Below are 19,436 nucleotides of genomic sequence, written 5' to 3' on the forward strand. Positions count from 1 at the left end.
GGACTTTCACAGGGTTTAATCCGGCACTGATAGCCTCTTGGCAAAGAGAGTGTGTATGTCCTAAACAAAGAAGGCACAGAGTGTGTCCTTCAGAGGGGATAAATTTGCTCCTGCAGCAGGAACAATGTTTAAAGGAGCCCCACATAGGCTGAGGGCCTAGCAAATGGGGGAGGAACTGATGTAAAAATAACTCAGAACAATCTTTATTAAATACGATCCCTAACTAAAACTACACAAAAACTAACTACAAACTGTTTTCTTTTTTGGGAGCTAGAAGAGAAGAACATTCACAGACTGGAGCCTTAGGAGAAATGTCCAGTCGCACATTGTCAGAAACTGGTGGGAATCCTAGTGCCCTCCCTCTGGGCATGCACAGTGGGGTTCCCAAGCATGCCCAGAGACTCAGCGCAAAAATCCTTGCTCTTGAGCTTGCTATCACCATTGGAGTAAGTGCAGGCGCTATCTAATTCCAAGAGTGTAAAACACAGAGACCATGACAAAGATTAGAGGGATTTGGCAATGCAATTTTTAAAATAAACCATTTTTAAAAAGCACAAAAATCATAGCAGAAACTAAATATTAAAATGCTCCGAGCCTAGGAAAACATGAAATAGCTGGGCATTGGAAGCTTCTCCTCCCACCCCAAGTCTACTCAGAGTGGCCGTGGATCTCCAGTGTAATGTTCCCCTTTGACTGCGGGTTTCCAGGTTAGAGTACTTACTCAGGCACCCATTCTCTGATCCATTCAGCAGAGACAAATTGGCTCAACACACCGTGTATTTGCAAGGAGACAACTCCAGCAAGTAACAGCTTCAGCTAGCATACAAACACTGGAAAGTGAAACTACTTGAGCTCCTCTCCATTGAAATACACTGCAGCATAAACAAAGTTGCAAAGAAAATGCTAAATGGATTTTCCATTAAGGTCTCTGGGTACAGATAAGACTACTCTGGGACTAGAATGATAGACCCCAGAGCAGAATGATGGACCCTATGAGCAGCAGAAGTGCACTGGGAATTGAATGATGCCCCCCAAAGTTAAAACCCATTCCCTGAATGCTGCTGCTACTCCTAGGTGCAGTCATTCCACTCTACACTTTATCATCCCAGTCTCAGAGCACAGATTCTATTGCTAGGGACTGTCATTCCACTCTGGGGGCTATCATTCCCAACTCAGGGATAGCCCCCCCCCTTCAAAGCATATGACCGAGTGGGAAAACAGCTAACTCACTCTAAAGGGGAAGGGCTCCCCTTAGCTTTAAAGAGGAAAGTAAAAACTGGAAAAAGTCCTCTTATGGTTGGCCTGTAACTGCACAGTCCCAGTGTGGGACTGCACAGAAGACCAAAGATGAACTAGTGGAATAAAACTCAACAACTGTCTTGCTTAAAAAAGGGTCCACACACAGTGGAATTTACATATAGTGGCATACTCTAGGTATCATAATTCACAACAAATTTATTAGCTTCATTTACACTCCACCTTTCTCCCCAACAGGAACCCAAAGCAGCTATCTTCACAACAAACCTATGAGGTAAGTTTGTTTGAGAGTATGAGTGACTGGCTCAAGGTCACCCAGCAAGCCTCTATGGCAGAGTTAGAATAAAATTAAAAACTCAACCATCAGATGTCAGCTAGATTGGGTTCTGTCCCCACACACAACCAGGGCAGTGAAGCCTCCCCTGACACTTATACACATGTACAGGTGGCAATTTCATTCCACATCACCAGCTGGAGACCCGTCCTCACACAAGGCTCAAATACCAACCAGTAATTGTCATTCCCCATCAGATCACCTTCATGCTCTATCTACTCCTCCATAATAAGGCTGCCTTTGAAGTCCCTAAATCACTTCAAAAAGAGAGAGTGGGAGTCCAAACAAAATGGCTGCCCTGGCCCAGGGGAGCAGAGAGGCAGCCCATATTGCCATTGCATGTTTTGCCACTTGCATCACCATGGCAATGGTCTAGTTAGAATCCTCACTTCAATCTCCAGGGAAAACAAAGTCGGTCCCTTGAAGCCTGTGACAACCAACAAAACAATGACTCATGATACTACTACTATGCATGCACTCTTTTATATCCTGCGGGGAAAAAGATTTACCAACTTCCACTCCTTCCCACCAGCAGTGGGCTCACAGAAATAAATGAAAAGAGGCATTTCACACAGACCTCTCTTAAGGTTTTGAGCAGAATCCTTCAAATGAGAAGCAAGAGAAGGTAGAAATATAGAATACAAATCACACACACACAAAAAACCAGGGGCAGGGTTAGTTGCTCTAGTCTGTGACAGTCTTCTAAAATAATGGTGACCTCGAACCCCCTCCAAGTAATACATTATTGCCAATAAAAGTGGCAGGTTTTAAGGGCATGCAGGCACCATCAAGTTCTCTGCCATGTAATGTGTCAGACCACCAGTTTATGGGGTCAGCAGTGTCTATTATGGCTGGTGGTGGTTCTCTGGGATTTTGAATGGTTTTTCACATCCTGTACTACCAAAATCTTTTGGCTGGAGGTGCCTAGGATTTAATTTGGGAGTTTCATACATGAAATGAAGGTGCTCTACCACTAAGCCACACCTCCCTCTCCATAATTTGATATGGAGAGCTCAGCTCACAAGTAGATCACTTTGCATAGGACTGGGTAAAAATCAGGGCTAGATTATTTAAAACAGATCCTCATGAATTTATATGATTTTTACATTGAAACAAGATAAAATTGCCATCATATTATAGTTCATGTCTTAATTTATATGCAGCACTACAAAAAACCACGTATCGACTGCTTTGTGGCACTGGCATGGCTATAGACTAAGGCATGATCTACAATATGATGGCTTAACACTTCAGCTGATTTTCCACAACTACATTTTTGGTTTCTAAAATGTAAAATGCGTTTTTGCTTACATTAAACTGAGCCATGTAATCAGACTGAAAGGCACTAAACCATTCTTTGTATCCAAAGCAAACTGTCTTAAAACTCACACACATCAGGAATTTCCTCAGTGGGGACTAACTGGGTAAAGAGGCTTTAGATGGACCAAAAAGGAGCAAGGAATCTGGGAAAAGAATGTGTTTCAGGGAGAGGTTCAAGCACAGGAATGAATTGGTCTTCTTAAAAACTGACAATGGGAAATGTCAAATATCCCTTTAATATTCTGATTCAGTACTAATTAAAAACAAAGTTGAACACTTAAAGAGGAAACAGTTTAAGCCAAAAAGCGAGTAATAGATAGCACTTATGTCAGCAATATCACAACAAAATTTTGCCAATTATATTACTTCCACAACTAAAATTGGAATATAAATTCAAGCTGGATTTTCTCGCACCTTAAACTGTAGCGTTCAATACAGTACACACTAAGAACAGCTATATACATTCATTCTGAAAAACATCAAAACACAAATAGTACAGGGACATTTATGTACAAGTACTCAAAAATATTCAAACAGACAGTAAAATATTAACAGGGGGGAAAGACAACTCTGAGAATGTTATTAGAAAGATTTATAAAAGACATTTACACAAATGTAATTCAAATACAGAATGGTGCATTGACTGTATACAATGCACTAGCTTCAGAGAAGGATGCTGCTTTTGCCAATGCAGCTATAATATTGTTCACATAATTGTTTTTTTAAAACAAAACAAGTCTACTAACAATGATTGTTTTAATGCTACAGTTTTACAGCAAGAACTAAAATAGCAGCAGTTTCACATGGCATGCTGCCACAGGCTTATTTCCTGTGGTCTAAGCAATGCCTAACAAAGTGCTCCCAGTTGAATACATGAGTAAAATTCACAATAAAAAAAAGTTTACCTGATACCAGGTATATTTGGCCTGCTGACCATTAGGATCTTCCTACATTTATTCCCTCCAGTCTAATTCAACAGTTTACAAACAAGGTCCTTTTAGACAACTAGAAAAATACCTTTCATCCTATTAAAACTAAAAAGCAGCACACCACTATAGTGGTTAACTTTGAATGATGTAATATACAGTGTTGCTGAAAGGCTTACAAGTTAACCTCCAGCTTCTTTGGGAATTAGGAAAAAACACATATTTAACTGTATATGGCAAAATTAAAATATGGGCTTCTTAATAAAAACTGACAGTGATTGAAAACTAGAAACAGAATCCTCTTTTGCTCCTAATTTAGCTGAAAAATATTCTGTAGTCCTCCTCTAATAGTTTTATGAAGTGTCAAATTAGTAGATGGTCAGGCTAACTGAACGGTTCATTTTCTTTCCAGTAAGACGACTTGTTCTGTTCTGTGTTGTAGATCTAGTTGTCATTCGATCTGTAAACTGTGCTCGCTCTTCAGCTGCTGCCTTTGCCATTTGTGCTTTCTTCAGCTCTCTGAAAAAGTTTAAAAAAACACTGCTATTTTCCTTTCACTTAATATTGCTAAAGGGAAATACATCCAAATAATTCCAAAGATGCTAATGAATTCAAGATATAATTAACCAAAAGTATGGTCAAGCTGTAAAGTTACACATACTATTTATAGTTTTGAAATGAAAATTTTCAACATTTTACAAAATCATTTTTGTTACATTTAGTAGAACTGGAAGTATAAATAAATGAGAGCAAATTAGCTGTTAGAGGTAAGGCAATGCTTTCTTTTTTAAATTTTTATTTTACATTTTTAAGGGAATAAAGAAAAAAGGCAAAGATAAGTAAGCTGGCAAAATACTTGCAAAATTTATAAGAAATGAGACACTGCCTTTAAACTGTAAATCTGCAGGTACTTTGCCAGTTTAGGGGATGCAACCCCTTTTCCTTTGGCAAAATGCACGCAAACCATACTACCAACATTTTGACTTCTTTCACATTGTGTCTGAAAGCCATGGGAAAAGCTGCTTTGCACATCTGATGAAAAACAGCAAAACTGAAGTTGAAATGCATACTGAATTTTATTTAACTTCAGCTGTATGAACATTTTTTAACATTAGTATGATCCAGTCAACTAGAGCCTAAGAACTGTGCCCTGGGCATTCATACCACTGAGAGCTAAGAACCTTATTTGTATGTCCTCTGTACATCTTTTGATCTTACATGATAGGGAATCTTGTCATCAACTGACAGGCATGCAAATAATCCCCTCTCTGGGAAGCATAAGCATCTTTCCATCCAGAAGTTACAATATGTACATGCTCCCCCCTCAACTCAGAGCTGGCCTCTTTATAACTTTGCCTCTATGACACAGGAATCTATACTAACCAACCTGAAGCTGTATTTCAAATCTTCCACACTATGTTAATTGAAATACAGCTTTTCAATAAAGATAAGCTGCAAAAGTGAATCAATGGCTACATGATAAAGGCCACTTTATACTCAAGATACAGTAGCAATTATAGTGCTTGGTTCTTAACATCACCTCCCAGACATACTGAAACTAACTTACTTCTGCAACAATGAGTTTTTGAACTTTTCAGCATTCAGTTCTATTCGTAGCTGCTCAGCACTCTTTCTGGCAGTAGATAACAGTGCAGAATGCTTGACCAGGGCAACTGCTGAGGGTCTTTTCTCTGGGTCAGGGTTTATCATAGCCTAAAAGAAGCGATGAGATTAAAACTGTTGAATATGCTTCCCAGTCCAGTCAGTCATTTATCATCTTAATAATAAGACAGCAGCTTACTTTTAATAACTCTAAAAACTCTTGAGAAAGAACTTGTGGAACTCTAGGCAGTTTTCCTTGTCGAATTTCATGCCACTGATCCCCATTGGCTGGTAATGGTTCAGCACCAGCAGCACACACTACTGTTAGTGCAAGAGCAAATATATCCGCTTTTGGCAAGTGATTGTAATTCTGCAGGCAAAAGAAAAATTTCATTTTATGTATAAAACACCAGCACTGCATACATCAAATGAACTGTCACATGAAATAAATATTTAAGCCTCAACAAAGCATCAACTACCTCTTGTAAAACTTCATTAGCAAGGAAACGACTATCTCCTTCTTCCACTTGTGGACTGGATATTCTAGTCACATGACCAAGATCGCCTACATGAAAATAATGCAGTAAAAAAAAAGTTATTTTTTCAGAAGAAAAAAAATGTCACAGAGGCACACACAATTCCATGATCCCTTACCTATTTTAAATACAACTTTGCTAGATGACCATTCATCATCATCACCTTCTTCTGGTATAGTAGCTGGAATTGATGTCCTAGATATGAAAATATTACCTGCCAAAGAATAAACACATCTAGGTCAAAATGTGATCTAGCTTCATGGCTACTAAAATTTATGTCTCTCAGCTGGTTCCTTCATTTAATCAACAAAAATACTAACAGCTGTACAGGAAAGAAGCAAAGTAATAATTCTACAAAAAAAGGCCAAAGATAAACACATCTGTTACCACACATTAAGTCAACAAAGAGTAAATACTTTAGAAAATACCAAGTCATCGAATACTTACTGGGCTTTATATCCATGTGTACTAGTGACATTGAATGAATATACTTCAAACCACGAGCAACTTGTAATAGCAGATCTTTCAGCTCTGATTCACTGAAGTAGCGCATATTCCTATAGTTTTCACTTATGGCATCTGCTAAACTGCCACCTACAAACCAAGTTAAAATATGTTAAAAGGAAAGTAATTTGCTTTCAAAGCTACCATAATGCATGCTGCATTTACATTTCATCAGAACTGAATGATACAAACAATTTCTACTTTTCAAACTCTTCTTTTCAATTTCTACTTTGTTCAAACCCAAGTTATGGTTATTCAGTCACCCAGGATTTAACTACAAGTCCTCTTATTTAAGTAAAACATTTAAGCAACCCTACGGAGGTAGTGTAGTTTAATGACTAACAGCATCAGCAGCATAGCCCCTGTTCAGATTTCAGCCAGTCAGATTTAACAAGCTCTTATCTTCACATCCTCCAAGCTGTAGTACAGCAAAACTGTAATCAATATTGTTCTAACACAGACCTAAATAGCCAAAGCTAGCCTGATCTCATCAGTTCTTGGAAGCTAAGCAGGGTCAGACTTGGCTAGTATTTGGATGGTATTCCTATCCAAGGAATACCAGAGCTGTGATGCTGAGGTAGGCAATGGCAAACCACCTCTGAATATCTCTTTGCCATGAAACCCCTATGGGGCTGCCATAAATCAGCTGTGATTTAATGACACTTTCCATGTTTATGAACAGGGTCCTGCATACCTTAGGGACCGCCTTTCCCTGCATATGCTCCAGCGAGCACTTTGGTCTGGGTCTCAAAACCTGTTGGCAGTCCCCAGCATCAGAGAAGGGAGGCTAAAACAATGAGAGCCAGGGCCTTTTCCGTTGCTGCCCATAGCTGGTAGAATGAGTTGCTGGAGGAGGTTAGGGCCTTGCGAGAGCTTTCACAGTTCCACAGGGGCTGCAAGACAGCACTCTTCCACCAGGCATTTACATGATGGTAACATCTGCAGCAACGGGACTGGCCCAAAAGAACACCACCAACTGCCCACCTCACCACACTGTGGCGATCCTGAGACCTCTGAGTACAGCTAACCACCAGAATTTAATTGCTACCTGAAATCATAACAGTAGCACATGCAAATGTTTTGAAATTGTTCTTATGTCTTATGTTTTTATTGTTGCTTATTTTATTGGTCACACTAATGTGCTTGTGTCGACCCTTGGTCTGTGAGCCGCCCTGAGCCTGCCTTCAGTGAGGAGGGCAGGATATAAATTAAATAAATAAAACAATTTACAACTTGAACATTGAACAGTTAGGAAAAAACGAGACTTCCAGGGGAGGAAAATGTCGAGCTGAGCTGTCTCTCATAACGGGAGCAGGCTGGAACTTCTGTTTGGGGTAGTAGAAGGCAAATTAATGCCTACTGCCTACTTTTCTCAGTTAGAGAATAGTCCAAGACATGCACGGAAAACTTTGAAAAGAGATTTACCTTGGCTTAAAGGGAGCCCTGAAGGGGGTCTTCTTTGAGGGGTCTCAGAAAGCTGCATAGTCATCGTCTGCAGAAGTGCCCAGAGTCATTTATTTGACATAAGCTCATCAGGATCCTAACCTTCTTGGACATTGCTAAACATTTAAAGCTTCGAAAGACCAGTGGAAACTTGGATAATTGGAAGAAAAGGTACAGAAGGGTTTTTTTTCATTCCGGAGCTATTTATAGCTTAAAGGGACAAAATTAAAAGGTGGGAAAAGAAAGTATAGAAAGCTTGGAAGAAGAGGGAAGGAAGAGGTGAAATTTGGATTTTATAAATACAAAGGACAGTGTTAAAATTGCTAAAAAGGAATTTATTGTTTTGTCTACCTGCGGTTTGGAAATAAAAGCAACATCGTCACACTGGAACAGACCTGCAGCACATCTGAGCAAGACAGGAAGTACGTCAAGTATCATGAGATCTCCATGTGAGTTGGTGGCAACAATAACAGGAAGCAGTAAGAAAAAACCTACTCTAGCAATATATACCATAGAGAAACATCGGCGGCCGTTGCTGGGAGGCTAAACTAAAAATACTGTTTTTAAAAGAATTCGGGACATTAAAAATTGTCGGAATCAACTGAAAAAGGGGTAAGATGATAAGTACTATTGGTCATATCTTTGGTGGGCTCCTAGGAAATTTTTAAAAGGAAAGAGAAATTTGAAGTAGTAGTAAAAAGTCGCGGCCGCCATTTTGGAAATTTTAAAGACTTTTAAAGTAAATATCTGGACTTCGGGGGCTCAGAGGACAGTGACATTAGGCTTGCCATAAAGGGCAAGTCCTAATCTTTTGAATCTGATTGTTAGATTGAAAATTGGTGAGGTCAAAAATTTCGTCATTTTTTGAACGTTTTAAAATTTTAAAAAATTCATATCTTGGCCTAGGAAGCTCAGAGGAAGATGAAATAAAGCTTATCATAAAACGCAAGCCCAAATCTTTTGAACCTGACAGCTAAATTTGAAATTTGTGAGATAAAAATTTTTGGTATTTCCCCCCCCCCCCCTCTAAATGTCTGAAGCCAAGCAGACCCAACAAAGGGCTCTTTCATTAGAGAAAATGCAGGAACAATTGGATGCCGTGGAAGCCAGAATAATGAAAGGAGATAGAAAGATAATAGAGGAATCAAAAGAAATTATTGCAGAGATTAAAAAAGACATGGAAGATCTCAAAAAGGAAACTGGGGAAACAGCTAAGAAAGTGCAGGAGGTAGAAGGAAAAATGAAAGTGTATGATACCATCTTGTTGAAAATTCAAGAAAAAGTGACAATTCATGACTGCAAATTGATGGAAACTCAGATACGTCTGAGAGGAGTACCTGAAGTAGAGGATGGTGATTTGAAAGGATATATAATAAAAATAATTGCAGAATTCTTAGAAGATGATCCTGATGAGACCAAAAATATGTATGACTATATGTACAGAGTGAACTCACTTTTTGCCAAGAAAAACAACTTACCAAGTGATATTGTTATAAGATATATGACAAAGGAAATGGTGGGAAGGATCATGAATAAAAATTTTGAAAAGACATTGATAGTGGGAGGCAGTAAAGTGAGAATCATGAAGGAGTTGCCAAGGCAAGTGATAAATGATAGGAGAACATATAAAAAGCTGACAGAAAAATTGAGAGACAATGGCACGAAGTTTATGGATAATACCTGAAGGCTTGAGCTTTGAACTCCAGGGGAAGAGAATCACAAATACAAATGTGCAGGAGTTGCGTAGATTTTTTGAAGAAAATAAAGAGTTTGCACCATGATGACTTACAAATTATTGTCTTGGAATGTTAATGGACTAAATTCTCCACAAAAAAGAAGGGCAACATTTCATTGGATTAAAAAGCAAAATTGTAATATAATTTGTTTGCAAGAAGTACACATTAAACAAAAGGATTACAAATTTTTATGAAACAAACAATTGGGAACAGAATTTTTTTTCCTAGCTGAAGAGAAGAAAAGGGGAGTGGTTTTATATATTAAACAAGAATTGGAGCCAAAATTAGTATTTAAAGACAAGGATGGAAGATTTGTAGCAGTGGAGATAACATTAAATGGGAAAAAAAACGTTATTGGGACTATATGCGCCTAATGGTGCAAATTTGATGTGTATTGCTAAGTATTGCTAATGGGAGATTTTAATGGAACAGTTAAGAATTCATTGGATAGATCTGGAGGGAAAAAAATTATTGGAAAGAAGGGAAACTGCCAAAATCCTTCTTTGAATTGGCTAAACAAGAAAATTTAGAAGATATATGGAGGAAATTTAATCCTGAAGTGTGGGACTTTCTTTTCAGCAAGACAGAAAACTTTATCTAGAATTGACATGCTGTGGGGAACTAAAGACTTAAGTTTTATAACAAGGAAGATAGAGATTTCACCTAAAATTGGGGCCGATCATAACCCAAAATTACAAAATTGTCCAAGAAATTAAGAAGATGGAGATTGAATGAAGATTTGCTACAGAATAAAGAGACAGTGACATTCTGAGAAAAGGAAACTAAAGCTTTTTTCCAAGTGAATGTTAGAGAAGATATTGATTTTCAAACAGTCTGGGATGCTTACAAAGCAGTAATGAGAGGAATGTTGATTACTTTGAATAATAAAGACAAAAGAAGTAAAGAAAAACAGTTAGTGGACATTCAAAATGAAATAAAGAAAAAGGAAGGGGAGCTGAGAAACAGACCAGGGAAAAAGAAAATTTTAAGGGAAATTACAATATTACAAACCCAATTGAGACATTTGTTGAACAAAGAGGTGGAATGGAATTTGAAAAGACTTCAACAGAAATCCTTTGAGGGAGCAAATAAGCTGGGAAAATATTTGGCTTGGCAATTGAAGAAAAAGAGAGAAAATAGAATTGTGGTAGATGTAAGAGAGGTGGTTACCCAAGAGGGAATAAAGAGAGAATTTTTCAAGTACTATGCCAAACTGTTTAAAGGTGTTAAAATAAAGAAAGAGAAGATGGATGAATGTTTACAAAAGTTAAAAATAGAACCTCTAACTGAAAATATGAGAAAAGTTTTGAATGATCCAGTAGAAAAGATAGAAATTGAAGCAGCAATCAACGCAATGGAAAATGGAAAAGCTCCTGGGCCAGATGGATATACAGCTAAATATTTTAAAACTCTTAAAGATGAATTAATACCAAAATTGCAGAAGCTGATGAATATAATAAGAATAAAAGGGAATGTACCAAATACTTGGAAAGAAGCTGTTATTTCCTTGATACCTAAAGAAGATAGAGATGCCACGAATGTAAAGAACTTCAGACCAATTTCGTTATTAAAAAATGACTATAAAATATTTTCAAGAATCTTGGCAGAACGGCTTCAACAATATTTGATAAATTTTGTAAAGGAAGATCAAGCAGGGTTCTTCCCAAAAGACAAATAAGAGACAATATTAGGACTGTTGTAAATATTGTAGAATATTTATGAAAGACATCCAGAAAAAGAAGTAGCATTATTCTTTGCAGATGCAGAGAAAGCATTTGACAATTTAAGCTGGGACTTTATGTTTGCGGTAATGGAAAAGATGGAGTTGGGAGAAAGCTTTATAAGAATGATACAAGCAATATACTCTGAACAAAGGGCAAGGTTGTGTGTCAATGCAGACCTTACAGAAGAAATGAAAATTAGTAAAGGTACTAGACAAGATTGTCCGCTTTCACCATTGTTGTTTATAATGACTCTTGAAATTTTATTGATGCAGATTCAAGAAGAAAAAGATATAGAAGGTTTACGAATAAAAGGATGTACTTATAAATACAGAGCATTTGCTGATGATATAATGTTTATAAATGAAAACCCCATACAAGTAACACCTTTGTTGTTAATGAAAATACAAGAATATGGGGAGTTGGCGGGACTTTTTATAAATAGAGAAAAATCAAAAATTTTGTGTAAGAATATGCAGCTGAATAGACAACAAGAATTACAAAGATTAACGGCCTGTGAAGTTACCTCTAAGGTAAAGTACCTAGGGGTGGAGGTAACAATGAAAAACATTGATCTGTTTAAAAATAATTATGAGAAGTTATGGCATAGAATGGACGAAGATGTTAAAATGGAACAAGCTTAATTTGTCATTGCTTGGTAGAATAGCTGCAATAAAAATGAATATTCTACCAAGGATAATTTATTTGTTTCAAACTATTCCTATTGTGAAGGATGCCAAACAATTTGATAAATGGTGTAGGAAAATTTCAGAATTTGTGTGGACCGGGAAGAAGCCAAGGATTAAAATGAAAATTCTTTCAGATGCAAAAGAGAGAGGCGGATTTCAACTACCAGATTTAAAATTATATCATGAAGCAGTTTGTTTAGTATGGATGAAAGAATGGATAATGCTGTTAAACAAAAAACTTTTAGTGTTGGAAGGCCACGGAAATAAATTTGGCTGGCACGCATATTTGTATTATGGAAAAAAGAAGATGGACGGTCTTTTCTCTCACCATTATATAAGGAGCAATTTATTAAATACATGGATAAAATATAAGAAATATGGAGATGAGAGAAAACCTTTATGGATTGTGCCAGCTGAAGTGATAAAGATAACGGATAAGATAGGCGAAGAAAAGTGGCTGTCATATAATCAATTATTAAAAATACAAAGTGGGAAAATAGAACTGAAAACTGCTGAAGAACTGAATCATAAATATGATTGGTTTCAAATGCAACAAATAAAAAGTTTGGTGGAGAATGACATCAAAACTGAAGGAATAAGGAAAGAAAGACAGGTTGCTTACCTGTAACTGATGATCTTCGAGTGGTCATCTGTGCAGTCCCACACATGGGTCTTGCCGCAGGCAACGGATCGGTACCTCGGAGCTCCAATAGCTCGCCTATAGCGTCTTTTGGCGCGCTTTCCTCCCGCCCTGGGGAGCAGGCAGCGACTGCGCATGCCTGGAGCGGGGGGAGAGCGCCCATTCCACTCAGTTTCTTCCAGCCACCGTTGGCACTGACACTATACAAGGTTAAGCAACAATTACAAGAGGCCAGCAGCGGGGAAGGCTGGGTGGGCGTGTGTGACTGCACAGATGACCACTCGAAGATCATCAGTTACAGGTAAGCAACCTGTTTATCTTCTTCGTGGTCTCTGTGCAGTCCCACACATGGGTGACTAGCCAGCTAAATGTCCTGGAGGAGGGTGCTGGTAAAAGAAGCAAGTTAGTCACATAAGCAAGTCAGATCATATTATGCAACATAGAGATGGAAGCGGATGCACTCACCCCTGACTTCAGTGGAAGATGGATCTGAGGACCGCTTGACCGAAGGAGGCGTCACGTCTCGCACGAACGTCTAAGGCATAGTGGGAGACGAACGTGGATGGTGAGGACCACGATGCAGCCGCACAAATGTCCTCTAGGGAGACGCCTTGCAGGAAAGCCGAAGAAGTCGAGACCGCTCTAGTAGAGTGGGCCTTAAGACCTTCGGGCAGAGGCTGTTTAGCCAGTTCGTAACACAACCTGATGGCACTAACTACCCATTTAGATAGTCTTTGGGTAGAGATTTTGTGTCCCCTGTGAGGGTTCCCGTAGGCCACAAACAGATTAGGGTCCTTACGGAAAGGTTGTGTACGATCAAGGTAGAAAGATAAAGCCCTTCTAACGTCCAGAGAATGCAGGGCTCGTGGTCCCTGGTCGGATGGGTTGGAGAAAGACGTGGGTAGAGAAGTTGAAGTCGATAAGTGGAACTGGGAGACAACCTTCGGAAGGAACGCAGGGTCCGGTCGCAGAACAACTTTGTCCTTGTGGAAAATGGTGTAGGGAGGATCGTGGCGAAAGGCGCATAAGTCACTTGCCCGTTTGCCTGAGGTAAGGGCTACCAGTAATGCTGTCTTCCAGGAAAGATGGTTAAGGTCTATGGTAGCCATAGGTTCAAAGGGAACTTTCATCAAGCAGGAAAGAACTAGTGACAAACTCCAGGTCGGGACGAAGGGCTTAACAGGTGGATTGAGGTGCAACATGCCCTTAAGAAAGGACTTGGACAAGGGATGGGAGAACACAGTTTTGCCATCAACAGGGTTATGGAACGCAGAAACCGCAGATAAGTGAACTTTTAAGGAGGAATAGCAGAGTCCTGATTTCTGTAGAGAAAGTAGATAATGAAGGATCAGGTTAAGGGGCGCTGATTCTGGCTGCAGATGGTTAGATGTCGCGAATGAGCAGAAGCGCTTCCATTTGCATTGGTATGAAAGTCTAGTGGAAGGCTTCCTTGCGTTGAGGATGATGTTGGCTACCTCTGTGGAGAGGCAGGCGGATGTATCCTCCAGGCTGCCAAGGCTAGAACCCGAGGGTTGTGATGTAGAACCTGCCCATTGGCCTGGGATAAAAGGTCGCCCACAGGAGGAAGACGGCGGTAAGTGTGGCGGGACATTTGGAGAAGTCTCGTGAACCACGGTTGCCGAGGCCACCATGGAGCAATGAGGATGCAGTCCGTGCCATCTCGCGCTATCTTTACCAACACCCGTGTCAGAAGGGGGGTTGGTGGAAAGAAGTAGTGAAGGGGACCTGCCCATCTGTGAAGGAACGCATCATTGCCCCTCCTGGAATAAAAATGAGGACATTTGGCATTCTCCCTGGAAGCAAAAACGTCCACCTTGGGAGTTCCGAAGCATCGGAAGATACGCCGAAGGTAGGTCGAATTGATGGACCATTCGTGGTCGTCTATGCGAAATCTGCTGAGGGAGTCGGCCAGAATATTCTCCACACCGGGGAGGTGAATGGCAGTCATGGAGATGTTGTGCTTGACACACCATTCCCAGAGCAGTACGGCTATGCGGCACAGGCGGAGGAATCTGGTGCCTCCCTGTTTGTTTATGTAGTAAACTGTTGCCATATTGTCCGTGGAAATTTGAACGTGTCGGTCCCTGATCAGAGGGAGAAACGATTGGAGGGCCCTGTGTACAGCAATCAGTTCTAGGCAGTTTATGTGCATGGCCCTCTCGGAGGGAGTCCAAAGCCCCCTGACGGTCTTGTCCTCTAAGTGGGCTCCCCATCCCCACTTGGAGGCGTCTGTTGTCACGACAGTCATCGGAGGAGTCGGTAGAAACGGCATGCCTGCGAGCAGGTTGTCGGGCATAGTCCACCAAGTGAGAGATAAAAGTGCTCTCTGTGGAACAGTGAGTAAAACGCTCTGCGGTTGCGCCTGAGGATGGTAGGCTCGTACAAACCAGAGCTGTAGTTGTCGCATCCGAAGCCTGGCAAAGTAAAGGACAGATGTTGTGGCGGCCATGAGGCCCAGCAGGCGTTGGATTGTGAATGCAGACTGACGAGGCTGTTGTTGAACTGACTTGGCTAAGGCAATGATAGTTAGTGCCCGATCCTCGGGGAGGAAGGCACGATGGAGAGAGGTGCGCAGAAGGGCCCCTATGAACTTGAGGTCCTGGGTAGGTGTGAGGTGAGATTTTGAAGCATTCACACGAAGACCCAGGGATTTCAGAAGGGTGAGGGCTATGTTGAGGTTGCTCTGCAGCTGATGTTGAGTCGGAGCTATGAAAAGCCAGTCGTCGATATATGGGAAGACTGGGATGTTCCGGATGCGAAGAGCAGCTGCCACCACTGCCATGCACTTGGTGAAAACGCGGGGTGCAGTGGAGAGGCCGAATGGTAGGGACACATATTGGAAGTGGTCCTGACCCATGGCGAATCGCAGATACCTCCGATGTTGAGGTCGAATGGTCACATGGAAGTAAGCGTCCTGGAGATCTAGGGAAGCCATCCAGGAATTCCTGGGAATCAGGGGCAAGATGGACTGCAGGGAAATCATTCTGAACTTCCTGTATTCGATGTATCGGTTGAGGTTTCGCAGATCTAGAATAGGACGCTTGCCTCCATCCCTCTTGGGGACCAGAAAGTATCTCGAGTAGAAGCCTGTCCCTCGATGTTGAGGAGGAACGGGTTCTATGGCATTTTTCTGGAGCAAGTCCAGAATTTCCTGATGGAGGAGTGAAGACGGGGGGGTAGAAATGAAGTAGTGGTGGCGAGGTGGAGAAATGAACTCGATTGCGTAACCTAGGCGCACGATGGTCAGCACCCAGGAGTCGGTTGTGATCGAGTTCCAATTGGGAAGGAACGGAAGGAGACGTGTGCTGTAGGACGGTGGAGTCTGGAGAGCAAGTGGATTTGTGAAAGAGTCAAAGAGACTGCTTAGTCTGGAGAGAGGCCTTCTTAGTTTGTTGGGGCTTAGGTCTCTGTTGGAAATGAGGCTTTTGTTGTGGACCCTTCCGCCTCCAGTAGTCACTTTGTTTTGGTGACCGTTGTCGTTTTGGAAATGATGGTCTCCAAGTTTTTGCTCGATTGAACTGCTGGGAGTTTGGTTGGGAAACTCCCAGGCGTTTGGCGCATTTGCGGCCATCATCGACAGAGATTAACACTTCGTCCGTGGACGCATGGAAAAGGCCTAGGCCATCGAAGGGCAAGTCCTCTATCTTCTGCTTGATGTCGGGCTGCAGGTTAGTAGAACGTAGCCAAGCATGACGGCGCAAGGCGACGGAGGAGGCAAAGACTCTCGAAGAGCAGGAAACAGCATGTCGTACGGTGTTTATCTGCTGTTTGGAGACTCTGGACAATTCTGAGACCAAATTGGAGGCCGTTCTCTGAGAGGTTTCAGGGAGAGAAGGGATTAAGGGTGTGAATTGATTGGCTAGATTGAAGACATAGGCAGAAAAATAAGCCAAGTAGTTGTTGAGCTTGGAATTGGTAGAGGCCAGAGTGAATAACTTCCGCGCAAGGGTGTCCAGTTTTCTCCCTTCGCGATCTGGTGGTGTAGGGTGCCGTGAGGGCTTGGCCTTGGTTGCAGAGTGAACTATAATGGAGTTGGGCGCTGGGTGAGTCGCCAAGAATTTAGCATCCGGGGCATGAACCCTGTAGAGAGAGTCGAATCGTTTGGAGGTAGGTGGGACAGAGGCCGGCATGTCCCATGCCTCTCGCAACCCTTCGAGGTGTACGGGTAGCATCGGAAGGAGTGACCCTGGTGGGAAGTCAGCCTGTACTAAGTCATGTACAATGTCTGAAACTTTAGGAGAGTCAGACGGCAAGGCAATCTGGAGAGCGTCAGCCATAGTGGTGATGAGATTCAGGTATGCTTTGGAAGCGTCCGATGGTGAAAGGCACAGCTGTGGTGCAGATTCCGAAGCGACAGAGGCAGGGTGATCCTCCGAATCCAATGAAGGGGAGGATTCCCGATCAGAGTGGGAGTCGTCAGCATTGGGTGAGTGGTGCGGAGCGATCGACTCCAAAGCCGAAGCCCAAAGCCTGGGAGTGTGAGTGTCCTGGGCTGGTCGAGTCGGAGAAACCCGGATGGGAGCCGTGGAGGTTCCGGAGGGGATAGTAACAGGCTTGTTGAGGTCCCGAGGGCGATCATGCAGTGGAGACAGAGCCAACTGTCGAGGGAGGTGATCGGATTCTCGAGGCTCGGAGAGGTCTCGTTGTCGATCGACGTCACGGGTTCGAGGAGAATGTCGGATTGGAGGAAGGTCACAGAATCGACCGTATGCTCGGGTTCGGTGAGGATCGTATACTTGGGTTCGAGGAGAGTCGTCATAGCGGATCCGAGGGGCAACGACATCACGACCGAGGTCTAGATATCTGGAGCGGTGAGTTCCCTCGTAGGACGGAGAGCGAGATCGGCGATGACGAGACCTAACCCTTGGCGAAGGTGATCGTGACTGCGAAGAGTAGTCGTAGCGTGGACGAGCATACGGGTCATACCGGTCATAGTAGGCGGAGGAGACGGAATCGCGGTATCCCCGCGGGGAGCGAGAGCGATACCGAGGAGGCATAGGTGTCGGGGAACGTGATCGAATCCGACGCGGTTTGTGTTGGGTCTCTGGAGAATGCGAACGAAGTCGATGAGTAGAGCTTTGGGTCGCTGAATCCCTAAAGAGGGGGGAAAGTGCGACGTCCTGGAAAGATCCGATTCGAAGTGAAGACTTCGGGTAGTGTTGAGTAGGATCGGACGGGTCGGGTTCCAAGAAGTCCGAAGGAACTACACTGTGGACCGACGGTGAACGAGACTGAATAGGGATAACTTCTACGGCCGTAGAAGACTGATGAGTGAGCTGCGGCATGTCAGTGATTACATCTGACGGAGCCGAGAGTTCCGACGGGAGCCAGAGTTGCGAAGTTGAGGCATCCATAGGGTCAGGAGCCGAAGTTGAGGCCCGATGCGAGTGCGAGGTTGGGTGCGACTCGGTCGAGTGCGACTTCCTCGGAGTCGAATCCGTCGCTTTCGAATGACGTGGTGCTTTCGGCGCCGATCCCTCGGGGCCGGGATGACGCGACTTTTTTGAAGACTTATGGCCGGTCCCGGCGTGCTTCGAAAGTTTCTTTACGGACTTGTGCGTCTGCTTTTGCGAGAGAGGCACGTCCGAAGCGGCCGAATCTCCCGCTCTAGGTGGGGGAGGCGGCGAGGAAGATGTGGGCATCGCCCGCAAAGACAATTCAAGCAGAAAGCTCCGGAGCCTTGCTGCGCGATTTTTACGGGCCTGTTTTCCGAAATTCGCACAATGTGCACAGGAGTCGACCCGGTGGGCTTCTCCAAGGCAGAAAAGGCAATGGCTGTGGCCGTCAGTGGTGGGGATTTTAGACCCACAGCGCCTGCACTTTTTGAAGGTAACCTTCCCTTCCATGCGCTCCGGACAAGGGAGGGGAGGGAGGGGAAGAAAAGGGGAAAGGAAGCGCAGAAAACGGATTTTTTTATATATATATATTTTAAAGGGACGAAAATACGATACCAGATGGAAATAAAGATGAAGAGAAAAGCGAGCTAAGGAGGAAACACAGCGAGGTAGGTGATGTCCGGGTGGCGGTAGGGAAGAAACTGAGTGGAATGGGCGCTCTCCCCCCGCTCCAGGCATGCGCAGTCGCTGCCTGCTCCCCAGGGCGGGAGGAAAGCGCGCCAAAAGACGCTATAGGCGAGCTATTGGAGCTCCGAGGTACGGATCCGTTGCCTGCGGCAAGACCCATGTGTGGGACTGCACAGAGACCACGAAGAAGATCAAACAGAAATGGAAAAAGTTCTGCTTGGAGATAATGAGAAATTAATTTCAAAAGTATACAAATTACTCTTACAATGGTCTACAGAGGATGAAGTAGTGAAATCTCAAATGATAAAATGGGCAATTAATGTAAATAAAGAAATAAAGATGGAATCTTGGGAATATTTGTGGAAGAACTCTATGAAACTCGCAACATGTCAAAGTATTAAAGAAAACTTATTTAAGATGATGTATAGATGGTATATGACTCCTAAGAAATTAGCAAAGATGAATAACAAGATGCCAGACAGGTGTTGGAAATGTAAAAAGCATGAAGGTTCTTTCTACCATATGTGGTGGACTTGTGAAAGAGCTAAAACGTTTTGGCAGATGATTCAGCAAGAGATTTCTAATATCTTGGGATATGAGTTTAATAAAGCTGCAGAGACTTTTCTGTTGGGACTACATATGGAAAAATTTCCAAAAGAAAATAGAACTTTAATTTGGTACTTG

General features: G+C 42.5%; 1 protein-coding gene across 1 annotated transcript in view; it reads right to left on the reverse strand.

The window, feature by feature from the left end:
• Positions 1 to 3,129: 3,129 nt before the first annotated feature.
• The window catches only part of WEE1 (WEE1 G2 checkpoint kinase), a 53,370-nt gene continuing 37,063 nt past the window's right edge, over positions 3,130 to 19,436 (reverse strand). Inside the window, exons 6-11 of the mRNA XM_060262132.1 lie at positions 6,423 to 6,569; positions 6,094 to 6,189; positions 5,919 to 6,004; positions 5,639 to 5,809; positions 5,405 to 5,550; positions 3,130 to 4,356 (exon numbers count right to left, since the gene is read on the reverse strand). Of these exons, the coding sequence (XP_060118115.1) occupies positions 4,206 to 4,356; positions 5,405 to 5,550; positions 5,639 to 5,809; positions 5,919 to 6,004; positions 6,094 to 6,189; positions 6,423 to 6,569 (797 nt within the window). The 3' untranslated portion in view covers positions 3,130 to 4,205. The remainder of the gene's footprint in view (positions 4,357 to 5,404; positions 5,551 to 5,638; positions 5,810 to 5,918; positions 6,005 to 6,093; positions 6,190 to 6,422; positions 6,570 to 19,436) is intronic.

This window comes from Heteronotia binoei, chromosome 21, assembly GCF_032191835.1.
Source record: "Heteronotia binoei isolate CCM8104 ecotype False Entrance Well chromosome 21, APGP_CSIRO_Hbin_v1, whole genome shotgun sequence".
NCBI classification, from domain to species: Eukaryota; Metazoa; Chordata; class Lepidosauria; order Squamata; family Gekkonidae; genus Heteronotia; species Heteronotia binoei.